Below are 12670 nucleotides of genomic sequence, written 5' to 3'. Positions count from 1 at the left end.
CTCTCGCTGTTCAGTGGAATATGTCTATTCATATACTTAAAATTTTTTTTCTTCAGATATATAGATACTTCCCTGGATTTGACTGGTTCTTCCTTGACACCATCACAATGAGTGGAATTAAATTTGCAAATGATGAGAAGTAAGTAATGACTCTCATCTGTGATCTGACCTGTGAGCCCTTTGAACGATATACTCATAGATGAGACTGACTAGAATAAAGCCAACACCATGGGAATATATGCCAAATTGCAGTCTCTCTTCTTTTTTGCTGAAGCATTTGGAACTTGCGTAAGGAGGTTTCAACAGCCCTAACTGGCCTTGGGTGTGACATAGGTGTATAAGAGTGTGGGTGTGTCTGGCTCTGTCTCGGGAAACTCCAACACACAACTCAGTATCAATTTTTCTTGGTTGCTTTTTCATTTTTTAATGTAGTTAATCATAGTGTAGGTGCTGTTTAAACCAACAGTTTTTTCCCTTGCACAGGAAATAGCCTATCTGACTAGCTAGCTAAAGAGACTGCATAAAAGTGAGAGACTATATGGGTGTCTATAAATACGATTTTTTTGTTGTTGGTTTCTTACAAACATCTCTATTTAATACGTTGAATAGAACTATCCTATTCAGAGAGTTAGATAGTTGGAGATTTGGCTGTTATAAACTGACATGATCCAGGCTTTCTCTAATAATACTTTTCACTATTATAGGTCTGCCATCAAAGAATCTAAGCACTTTACAAACCTTAATGAATTAAATCTCTCAACACCTCAGTAGAGAAGGATCATGCAGCTCTACAGAGAGGTTAAGTGACTTGCTCAAGGTCACACAAGAAATCCGTGGCATAGCATGAATAGAATCCAGGCCCTCTGTCTTCGCCAGTAGACCAGTGTTTCTCAAACTGGGGTGCGTGGACCCCTAGGGTATTCAAGAGGATCAGTTGGCCCTGCTAATCGGCTCCTCCCCCTCCCTCAACTCCTTTCCCTCCCTCCCAGTGCCTCCTGCACGCCAGGGAACAGCTGTTCAGTGGCATGCAGGAGGTGCTGAGAGAGAAGGGGACGAGTGGGGATGGGGTGCGCTCAGGGGAGGGGACAGAATCATGTCCAGGGCCACTGGCCCCACTGATCAACTCCTCCCCCTCCTTCCTAGTGCCTCCTGCGTGCTGGGGAACAGCTGTCCAGCACTGTGCTGGAGGCACTGGGAGAGAGGGGGAGGAGTGGGGATGGGGTAAACTTGGAGGAGGGGGCAGAAAGAGGCGGGGAAGAGGGGGGGCAGGAAACGGTGGGGTGTGGCCTTGAAGGAAGGGGTGGAGTTGGGGGTGGGGCCTGGGGCTGAGCAGGGGATTTGAGGGTCTGTGAAAAAATTTAAATCAAAATGGGGGTCCTCGGGTCGCTAAAGTTTGAGAACCACTGCACTAGACTGTTCTTCCCCTTTCTTTGTAATAAAAGCACTTTTTCAAAATGCACAGTAATTTCCTTTTATAATAGTAAAAAAAAAAAATCTACCATTTTGTTGACCTTACCGTGGGGTGATGAGGTCCCCAGCAAATAGATTCTCCAGTGGTCTTGTTAATCATTTTTTCCTTAGATCATATTAATTGGTGTTTTTAACAAAATCTGAAATGTGGTTAATTTTATGTAGGAATTGTTTGTAACTAGAACTTCCCTGGAAATACCACCAAATATAATTACAAAACTTGTTGGTCATAAAACTCCCTAATGTCCCCTAATAAGCACTTTCTGATTAGTGTGTAGTGGAATAGTTTGTTGTTTCGTTACACACGATGGGCTCACTCTTTATTGTTTAAAAAATAAACTCTGTAGCAATCCACTGCGCTGCATATTCTTTTGCCAACTTTGCAGAATATGAATGGGACTCTTATTTATTAGTGGTGTTTGTTCGAGAAGAGGGACAATAAGCCAAAGATAACTGGCTCTATTTGCATTTGAAGGGACAAGTGTTGAATTTGATGAAGCTAGTAGTTTTGATTATTGTGACTGTAGCTTAGCTTAATGGTGATAAAATTGTTTTTCAGAGGGCAAGGAGAGATGGAAATTGTTGGCTTCTCTATAATTTCTCACTTCTAAAACCATCTACGGTAAAGAACTGCTTGTCTATAGACAGGCAAAATCTTACTCAGAAATAACAAGTATTCAGAAAAAAGAAAAGGAGTACTTGTGGCACCTTAGAGACTAACAAATTTATTTGAGCATAAGCTTTCGTGAGCTACAGCTCGCTTCATCGGATGCATGATGATGAAGTGAGCTGTAGCTCACGAAAGCTTATGCTCAAATAAATTTGTTAGTCTCTAAGGTGCCACAAGTACTCCTTTTCTTTTTGCGAATACAGACTAACACGGCTGCTACTCTGAAAAGTATTCAGAAAGCATGTCTTTTTCAAAAATGTAACCAGAATGTGCAGAGTGATTAATCCTAAAGTTTACTTGATTATTTTTATTCCTGGTGACAATTGTTATCCTTTTTGCAGTGTAAAATACATTTCCTGTTCGCTGCTTATTCTTCATGCTGAAGATGATCCTGTTGTACCATTTCATCTTGGAAAGAAGGTGCCTTTCTTCAGCTATCATAACAGATCTGCTTCAAGTTACCCATTTGATAGGAGGGAATAGTGTGTCTTAAACAACCACCCAAACAAATTATTCCATTCTGTTCAGAAAAAGGTAGCAATATGATGTTAAGAACTAGTAGCTTTAATAATTACAGAGGTGCATAAAGTGAGTGGTGCTGAAGGGATCAGATTTTGGGTGGCAAACCTTATCTGTACGTTGAAACAAACTCTCCAAGTATCTGGTACTTGCCAAGGGAAAGGAGTGTGAAGAATTCAGCCTGCCAAAAAAAATTTTGTGGGAGAAGTTAGGGGAAAAGTGTTACGGTTATACTAACCCAAGCATGGGAATGAGGAAGAATGAGCACAGATTGACAGAATACCCGTTCGGTTCCTGGATCCAAGGGTTCAGACACTATTAAATTAATTTTAAATAGTTGTTTTAACTAAATTATGCCAGGCAGATTTTACCTAAATAGAAACTTAATTGCAACAGGTCTTTACCAACCTGCTGCTCAATTAGTTAGTTGAAAGCACAGGAACTTGATCTCTGGTTATAATTAATCCCATTGCCCAGTGTGGTTTGGGATTTGTTTGTGTGTGCATAGTTATGGTGTTTGTAATTCATATGCATTATTAGTGGGGCCCGAACTGCAATCTGCCAACTCATCTCATTCAGGACTTTAGGCTGATTTCAGCAAAGTTAGTTATGTAATAGCTCTCCTACAAAAGCTCAGTTTTGTCCAGCTGAATCTACTAACTGTCCTTTGTAAGCAGAATTTTTGTTGGGAGAGTTACTGCATTGTCCATTAGAGGGTGGGGGGAGAGATCTGAGAGTGGAGACGCAAAGTGAGAGCCACAGAGATACAGTAGAACTGCAGAATTACGAATGCGTCGGGAACATTCGTAGCTCTGAACAAAATGTTTTGGTTGTTCTTTCAAAAGTTTACAACTGAACATTGACTTAGAGAAGGTTCAGATCTGTACTATGCAGAAGAAAAATGCTGCTTTTAACCACTTAATTGAAATGAAACAAGCACAGAAAGAGTTTCCTTACCTTGTCAAATCTTTTTTTTAATTTATTGTTTTGGTAGTTTGTTTAACACAGTACTGTATTTGTTTGGGGGGTTTTTCTGTCTCTGCTGCTTCCTGATTGCATACTTCCGGTTTCCAGTGAAGTGTGCGGTTGCCTGGTCAGCTCATAACGCTGAGATTCTCTGCATTGCAAAATATATGGTAGATACATATCCCTTTGGGCATCTATTCTGGGACCTTCCCTTTTATCTAATGCTACGGATTTTTTTCTCTCACCCGCCACTTCCTAATGGATGCTGTATTTACCTTTTTCTTCCACCAAAATCCCCCCTCCCCTCCTATCCATGTGTGTGTGTGTGTGAGGGTTTACACCAAATTACTATGTATTTTAATAAAATAAAGCCCATTGTATCAATACAGCAAGTGTACCGTTAGCCAGCTAGCATTGCAGCACTATTTTGAAAAGCTGTGATTTGTACCTCACTTTTTTTTTTTTTTTAAATCCTTTCTACAGCTTTATAACATTGCTGCACCCTCTCGGAGTTTCCGTGACTACAAAGTACAGTTTGTTCCATTCCACAGAGACCTCGGCTACAGGCATAAGTACATATACAGGAGTCCAGAGCTACCTCGAATACTGCGGTAATAAGCAGGGTCATGTTAAATGTATTAAATCCGCATCGTTACGGAAGTGTCACAGTTTGTAGGGAACAGATGGATAAAGCTTGTTAGATCAAGGCTGCTCTGAGCTGACTTGCAATTTGGAATCTTTTCTAGCTATAGACAGTCTACTGTAGATAGTTGCTGGGATCCATGTTTAGTTTTGCCCCCTCAAATTTCTGTGTGACCATAAATGAATCAGAACACACTGAATGCTAGAAACCTTTATAACAACATTTGGCATGTACTAATTTTCATCTTCAAAGGAATATGTAAATATTCCTCATAAGCTTGGCTATATTCCTGAAATATAGGCTCCAAAAATCAACTTGCAAATCTGTATGTGTATCATTTATAGGGTGACCAGATGTCCCATTTTTATAGGGACAGTCCTGGTTTTGGGGACTTTTTCTTATATAAACGCCTATTACCCCACCACCCCATCCTGTTTTTTCACAGTTGCTATCTGGTCACCTTAATCATTTATAACTGTGTATTGTATGTGATTCTATGTGAGGAGAGGGAGAATTTGTATTGCCCTCATTATGAATTAGGGAACTGGAGTCGGAGCAGTGACATGACTTGCTGCCAGAGTGTGAACCTGGTTTAGAAGTCAGGAGTTCATGATTTCTACTCCTGCACTCAGCCCACCAGCCACCTCTGTCCCACACTCTTCCTGTAGGGTCTCCAAGGGCTTGTCTACACTTACTGGAGGATCCATGCTGCGGCACTCGATGCATTGGTGGTCGATTTAGCGAGTCTAGTCTTCATTTCACTGGTAAATCGACTGCCGATCGCTCTCCCGTCACTCTCCTGTACTCCACCGGATCAAGAAGAGTAAGGGGAGTTGACAGGAGAGCGTCTCCCGTCGACATAGTGTGGATCGCGCAGTAAGTAGATCTAAGCTACGTCGATTTAACATTATTCACGTAACTCAAATTGTGTAGCTTAGATCGACTTTTCCCTTTAGTGTAGACAAGGCCCAAGGCAGATTTTTCAAAGCTGGACGTCTAAAGATAGGCACCTAAATCCATAGAGAGTCCCCTGCACAATGGCCTGACTTTGAGGTTTTGGTCACCCCCCACTCCTGTTGACTTTAATGGAGCTGCAGGTACCCCGTACCTTGGAAAATCGGACCACTCCTTTGGATGCCTGCATTTAGATATCAAAGTCAAAAGTTTTTGCTTGCGTCTATTTGTGGATGAGACTAAGGTCTAAACTCTGCCTCCCCTGCACAGGAACTCTATGGGAAGGGCTGGTAGTCCTCGCCCACCCCGCAGGTCACCTCTGGGGGCAGCCCACCATACTGTGGCTGTGGGCGCTCTGGCAGGGCTGTTTGTGCTGCCAGCTGGCACCACAGCCGCAGACCACGTATCACGGGTAAATCATTGTCTTGCGTTTAGGCTGCATATATGCAACGTAAAGCACTATGGACAAGCTTGCGATGGCTGTAGTTCTCCTTCGAGTGACTGCGCGTGTGCATTCCCCTGTAGGTGTTTGTGCCCCCCAGTGCACGGTTGTCAGAGCGTTTTTCCCTTAGCAGTATCCATCGGGGCAGGAGGAGCACCCCCGCTGCCTTGCTCGCCACGTACAGGTATAAAGGGCCGAGCCACCTGCCCTCCTCAGTTCCTTCCTACCCTCTGTGATAGGTGTTGGAGCTCCCTGTCCTTGCTTCTGCAAGTCTTCAGTCAAATCCTCTATCTAGTACCTGTCTAGTTAGTGTAGTGTATTAGTGAGTTAGCTGATTGACTAGTTAAAATAGTTGTGGTGTTTTGTGTGGCTCTGGTACCGGGTCTAGGTTCTGGACCTGGCACTGGAGATATGCCACACTCTCCGGCTTTCAAGCCTTGCTGCTCTCATGGTGAGGCAATGCCCAGTAGTGACCCTCACCCCAGCTGCCTTAAGTTCTTGGGGGGGGCTTGTGAGCGACAAATGTGTGATTTGTAAGGGTTTTAAACCTTGTTCTAAAGAAGACAGGACAGCCACATTAAAATATCTGCCACTGGAATCGGTGCTACCTCTTCCATCTGAGCGATCTGCCTTGGTCCGGGTACCGAGCAGCAGTATGTACCTTTTGGCGGTACCATTACCGAGAGGCAGATCGGTGTTGCCGGTACTCAAGAAGAGGCATTGGAAATCAGACTCGGTACCAGATTGTCGAAAGAGATGAAGAGGTTGAGCTGTTCTAAAGACTCAGGAGGGTGTCAGAGAGGAAGCACTCTACAGAGCACACCTCTAAACAGGGGAGTTCACTGACTCCAGAGCCCAGTGCAGGCTAGTCGAGACCAACTCCTGAAGCACCTTTGTCGGGATCTCCTTATGACCCGGTACCATCTACTCCTGAGGGGTTTGAGGCTGCAAGAGAGTTGTTAAACCTCTTGGAGTCGCCCAGCACTGGCATCCAAAATGCCATCATCAGCGCCTTCCCCTCTGCACCAGGCAGTTCCATTGGATTCGGCCAACAGGGTACCAATTAATGAGGTGCTCTCTAGGGGGAAGCCAGAGATGACAGCTCCCCTTTCTTCCAAGTCCCTTACAGGTACAGCACCACAGTGCTCACAAGAAGAGGCTTCTGCTTCACCAGACTCTGAAGTGGGCTCCTATGTGTCCAACCTAGGCAGTCCCGTCATCAGGAGTATGTCAGCTGCCTACTTTCGTTTCAGTCTCAGTACCTGCAAGGGGCTTATACTGATTGCTCCAGTGTGGCCCTGTCAGCACTGGTTTTCACAGTCAGTGTGCGATTCTCACTCCTGATTTACACAGACCTCATTTCACAGACTCACGGCTGCCTCCTCCATCCTAATCTTCAGGCCCTTCACCTGACAGCCTGGAAGCTTCCTGGTTAGCATCGGCAGGAGAGTCTTGTTTTAGAGTGTGCAGGAGGTGCAACTGAACTGTAGAAAACCATCAACTGGGACAACTTGCCTTGCCAAGTGGAAGAGGTTTTCCACCTAGTCAAGACTGAAAGGGGTCTCTCCTAGTACAGTACATGCTGAATAGAAGCAAGAATATCTTCTGTATGGCGGGCTGTTTCCCTCAGTCAGGGTACCCCTAGTGGTTATACCAGCATTTCACCCCGCTGTGGACTACCACTTCCAACCCAATGGCAATAACTCTTTAATGAAAGTTGCATTTCTAGTAGCCACTGTATCAGTCAGGAGAGTGGGGGAGTTGAGGGAACTAGTATCAGAACCTCCACATAATGTTTTTTTACATAGATAAAATCTACTTTGATCTTCCCCATCCAAGTTTTCTTACGCAAGTGGTCTCCACTTTTTATGTCAGCCAAGCAATTTTCCTACAGATCTTTTCCCCAAATCCTCACGGTAGTAAAGGTGAGGAGAGACTACACACTGCAGAAATCAGAAGAGCTTCAGCATTTTATCTGGAATGGACTAAATATTTCAGGTCTTCATTTCAATCGTTCATTGCATTTGCAGACAGAGTGAAGGGCAGGCGTGTTTCCACACAAAGAATTTTGACGTGATATCCGGTTTTATTCACCTGTTGCCAGCTGGCTAATGGAATCCACTGGATAGAGCACTGGGTCATTCAGCTGGATCCCAAGCAACTTCTGTGGCATTTCTGGCTCACAAGCCATATTAGACATTTGCAAAGCAGCAACCTGATCATCCGGTCACATGTTTACCCCCCACTGCACCTTCTCTCAACAATCTAGAGACGATCCTGAGCTTGGATGAGTGGTCCTCCAGCCCCTGTTCAGATAGACTCCGAGCCCATCTCCAGGGAGACTGCTTGTGGGTCACCTGCAGTGGAATGGATATATGCAATTACCCCAGGAATTAAAAAGGGTTACTAACCTGTCCATAACTGTTGCTCTTTGAGATGTGTTGCGCATGTCCATTCTACAACCCACTCTCCTTCCCTTCTCTGTCGCAGTCTTGCCCATAGAAAGGAATTAGGGGAGTCAGAATGGTTAGGCCCTTTATGCCTGCATGTGGCAAGCAAGGCAACAGCGAATGCTCCTGCTGCCCCAGTGGGTGCTCTCGGGGGAACCGCTGACGTCTGTGCAGTAGAGGGCACAGACATCTACAGCGCAATCGACGTGCAGTACATCTAGAAGAACAACAGTTATGGACAGGTAGGGAACCATTTGTTCAGTGGAAATGCAAAAGTACCTGTATAGGGCATTTAAGATGTCGTCTCTGTTGCTCTGTGCCCAATTCTCTCTTAACTGTTGGGGCATTCATAGTCAGCGGTGACTATCACATTGGGAAATCAGGCTTCCGGAGCCAAAGAGTGAGCTTTACTCTGTAGGACTGTTCATGATATTTTATCAGCAGGTCAGATCATACAAAGGAGGGCAGATTCTCTTCTTGATAGACCGGGGGGGTTCCTGTTTGCTTTAACAGGAGAGCTCTGTGCGCGGGAGGCCTGCTCCCTTTGAAGTCAGTGCAGAGACACCCTTTGGGAATGTCTGCGCTGCAGAGCGAACGTGTGACTGCAGTACGGCGCAAGCTCACGATGCCAGCTTTAATCTAGCTACCACGTGCACCAGTAGCAGCGAGGATGTGGTGGCATGGGCTAGCAACCAGCGTGCAAGCCCTCCAGGAGCCTGGATCCATGCTCAGGTAGCCAGCCTGGGCTGATGCCTATGCTAGCTAGGCTGAAGCTCCCACAAGTATGCCTACCTGTGCTACAATCACACCTTCGCCGGGAGCATAGTCAAACACCTTGGTTTTAACGGGCTGTGCCTCAGACCTGAGAGGAGTGTGACCTGGTTTTGGAAAGTGGCAGAGTGGATTTGTCACTGTCGGTTTCTTGTTTTCTTTTCTAGGGAATTCCTGGGAAAATCTGAACATGCACATCATCACTGAAGACTGGCTGCTTGGTAGCATTAAGGTGGTTCTTTTTGTTTTTTCTTTCGGTAAGTGTGCCATTCTTTAGCGCTTGGCACTGGCTAAGCCAGGAATTCCTTCGTTTGTCCTGATGCATACCCTTGGAAATCCAAACTCCCACATCAGTGTCTAAGACAGTAGGAGAAGAAAGAAATGAAGTTAGCTGGCTTCTGTTTTAACATGGACAGAAAAACAAACCAACCCATGCACCAATACCAGCCCATTCAAAACTTGAGCACAACAAAGACCTACCAATGCAGCATAATAATTAAAAGAACAGACATTCCTAGAAAACATGTTTTGGGACAAATGGTGGTACTTCTACATTTAAAAACAGCATAACATTTTGGATCACAAATGGACTGTGATTTACCCACAAAATGGTGGCTGTGACCATCTTTAAATATTGCAGTTGTCTTGCTTCAGTTCCAGGGTGTTTCCTTTATAGAATATATATATTTAGTTCATCATTTTCTCTCAATGGTTATAATCAGGAAAGTGCTGGAGATCATGGGGAATATTGATGTTTTATTGAAATCAGTTAACTTTTAATTTGAGGTGTACTGCAAAAGCGTAAGGGTACTTGCAAGACAAACACATTTTGAAATAAAAAGGATGTTTTTAAAAAAGTAAGACACAAATATTTAATGTGATGGGGATGTTGTAACACTTTTCCATTTCCCCCCCCCCCATGTCCTTCTTTCTGAGTATCATTCCCACTCCATACATGCACATCTCTGGAGTATTCCTTTTCCCCCTTCCCATATACCTTTGGTAGGAGTATTGGTACCTTAAGTGACTTCAGCAGATGGGATTGTACTTTAGAGAAAGTTTTTAAATTTTTTTCTGAGATTTCCCGTTCTCTGAATCATATGGGCCTAGAATATGTAGGAATTTATTTAAACAAAAAATGTCTTCCGTTCTTCTTTAAGCATAAAGAGACACAAGCACTTTCTTGGGGATGAGAGGACAGAGATCCGTAAGAAACATGTTTTAGCTCCAGTTGTCAGGCACAAAGGGAGAGGTGAACTTGTCAGTTCCTTAGGCAGAGCAATTCCTGCATAACTAAAACCAAGCAGCAGTAGATAGTAATGCAAATAAACTGTGGTTCTGTTTTTTTCTTTATTCCCCACACCCTGTTTTCCATGCCTTGGGCAAAGACTCAGCTCTCCTGTTCACACGGAATACACCTGGTTCATCTGTGGCCTCAGTCCGTCTTTCCTCATAGCAACATGTGCTGTCCTGGATGGGTGGCTGGCCATGCTGGGAGGCTGTAGATTCATAGGGCCCCACTCCACTGGGGGAGATGCTCAGTGGAAGCTTCCTCCTTGTACAGCGGGAAGTGATGCGCAAGCTGCTCTGTGGTGGAAAGTTGGGCTGCTGGCTGTGCATCCCTTTATCATACCCTTTAGGGAGGCACATCACAAGTGTCCCCGTTCTGTTGTGCCTTCCATTCCCCCCCTCCTTCCCTGACTGCTTCCACAAAACAATTCCTGGTTCAGGACTCGCACCTCCACCCCCACTAGCATGGCACAGACGTTTGGGGCATGTGGGTGGGAGAATGTCACGTGCTGGACAATGGGAGCTGTAGCTGGAGAACCCAATAAACTGGGGCTTTTCGGGGTACTCTAGCCTTGTTTGAACTGGTCCTAACAAATCATCCCCTGTAATACTCGGTGTAATAGTTTTAGTTCCTAGTGTTCAGAAGTGAACCTTACAGCCTTGAGGGGTCTGTTCTCTTACGCAGTTGTATAAGGCGTAGTGTAACCAGTTCAGCATGCATCCAAGTTATAGCTACAGGCTCATAATAGTTACAAAGCGGACAGTAGATTGTCTGTCTGCCGGCCGTAGTGTGGTTATACTAAGGTTTTGACCCATAACACTTCTGAGCTAACTGTGACACTTAAATTCTATTTTATGCACTTACTGATATTTATTGCACTGACAGGACAGAAACACTATTTGGCTCTTTGCAATTCAGTCTCTACATTCCATCTAATGCTGCTGCTGTCATCTGACTCATGTTAAAGTATAAACTTAAATGAAAATGTTGACTCTCCTCCCATGTGACACAGATTAGATTCCAGAGCATGAACCAGTGCAGTTTATTTCAACATACATTCCAGTTAATTAGGCCAGTAATGTGCATTGATTGAAATGTTTATCTAAAAATGTGTAGCTTTAATAAAACTTCTGATCACTCCACTGTTGACTTATTTGTCTTGTTTTTAACTTGGAAGAAAGGAGAGAGCTCAGCTTGAGGCAGAATTTAATGCCTCCCTTGGAGTTGGCAAACCTCAGATCCATCAGTGAGTTTCCAAGCAAAACCTGCGTACATTGAAGTATCCCTTGGCGTCCCAAACTTGTTCTTTGCTTCTAAAGGTACTCGGTGCTCCTCTGACGACAAGTAATGCTGGAGAGATGATCAGAATGGGCTATGCCATCGGTTCTCCGGGGGGGGCACCTCACAACACCACCTTTTCATGGGATTGGGGGTCACTGGAACGTTTTTCCTGCTGTATGAACAAACGGGGAGGAGTGCTGGGCTGTGCCAATGAATGTCATAGGGGGTAAAAGAGGGGCTGTGATGGGTTATGCAACAACCTGTAAGTATACAAGGCATGTAGTTAATATAAAACCACCTGCAGACTCAGTACTTTCCCACTGAACCTAGTTTCTGTTCTCGACGTGGTTCTAGGCCCTGATAAATGTGTAGGGTAGGAATTAAAGGGAGGGTGGCAGCTTATCCAGCCAGCAATCTTTGGCCAAAGCCGACAGCGTAGACATGGAGGCTGGTGGGACCAAAGTAGGCACAGAAATGGCTTCCGCAGGGTGGCATCAGGGCCGTCCCTAGAAGTTTTGGTGTCCTACGCAGCCCCCCCTCTGCGGGCAGGGGGCTGGCCCTAGGCCTCTGTGGGGGGACAGGAGCAGCATTGGGGGCACAAGGGGGAAACTGCCCCCCAGTATGTGCCAGTGGAGTGGGTTGGGGCCAGGTCACTCCACTTCCTGCTGCCCGGTGACTGCAGGGCAGGCCCGACCCTGCACTTATGGGGTGGCGGGAAGTGGAGTGACCTGGCCCCAGCCTGCCTCTGCTCTGCTTCTCTGGCTCCTGGCCTTGGGACTTGGGGGACAGAAGGGAACCACCCTCCAGCACTCACTGGTGGTGTGGCTGGGAGCTGGCAGAGAGGAGCGACCAGGCCCTAACCTGCTCCAATTCCCATCGCCTGGTGAGTGCAGGGGCATACCCGACCCCTGCTGCAGTCCCCCAGGACATAGCTTGGGGAAGGGGTGAAATGGAGGTAGGGCTGGGGCAGACCAGGGGTGGGAGCTTTGGGGAAGAGGCAGAGCAGGGGCAGTGGCAGCTTTCCTAGCTGGCTGCTGGAGCAGCATGCAGCTGCGTAGGGCACCAGGCAATTTGGTGCCCCACATTTCCTGGTGCCCTACGTAGCTGGTGTATGGGTAAGGATGGTCCTGGGTGGCTAAGGGGTGGGGGGGGAGGGAAAGCAGAATCAGTGATTACTTAATTTGCTGAGCCCCCAGTCAATTTCTAAGGTTTA

General features: G+C 45.7%; 1 protein-coding gene across 1 annotated transcript in view; it reads left to right on the top strand.

Annotated features, from left to right (window-relative positions):
- ABHD12 (abhydrolase domain containing 12, lysophospholipase) overlaps nt 1–11318 on the top strand; it is a 51675-nt gene extending 40357 nt beyond the window's left edge. Inside the window, exons 10-13 of the mRNA XM_048842259.2 lie at nt 57–139; nt 2482–2560; nt 4109–4236; nt 9053–11318. Coding sequence (XP_048698216.1) covers nt 57–139; nt 2482–2560; nt 4109–4236; nt 9053–9092 — 330 coding nt within the window. The 3' untranslated portion in view covers nt 9093–11318. The remainder of the gene's footprint in view (nt 1–56; nt 140–2481; nt 2561–4108; nt 4237–9052) is intronic.
- Nucleotides 11319–12670: the final 1352 nt, after the last annotated feature.

Source organism: Caretta caretta, chromosome 3, assembly GCF_965140235.1.
Source record: "Caretta caretta isolate rCarCar2 chromosome 3, rCarCar1.hap1, whole genome shotgun sequence".
In the NCBI taxonomy this organism is placed as follows: Eukaryota; Metazoa; Chordata; order Testudines; family Cheloniidae; genus Caretta; species Caretta caretta.
The sequence above is the reverse complement of the archived record's forward strand: the minus strand, read 5'-3'. Positions and strand labels throughout refer to the sequence as shown.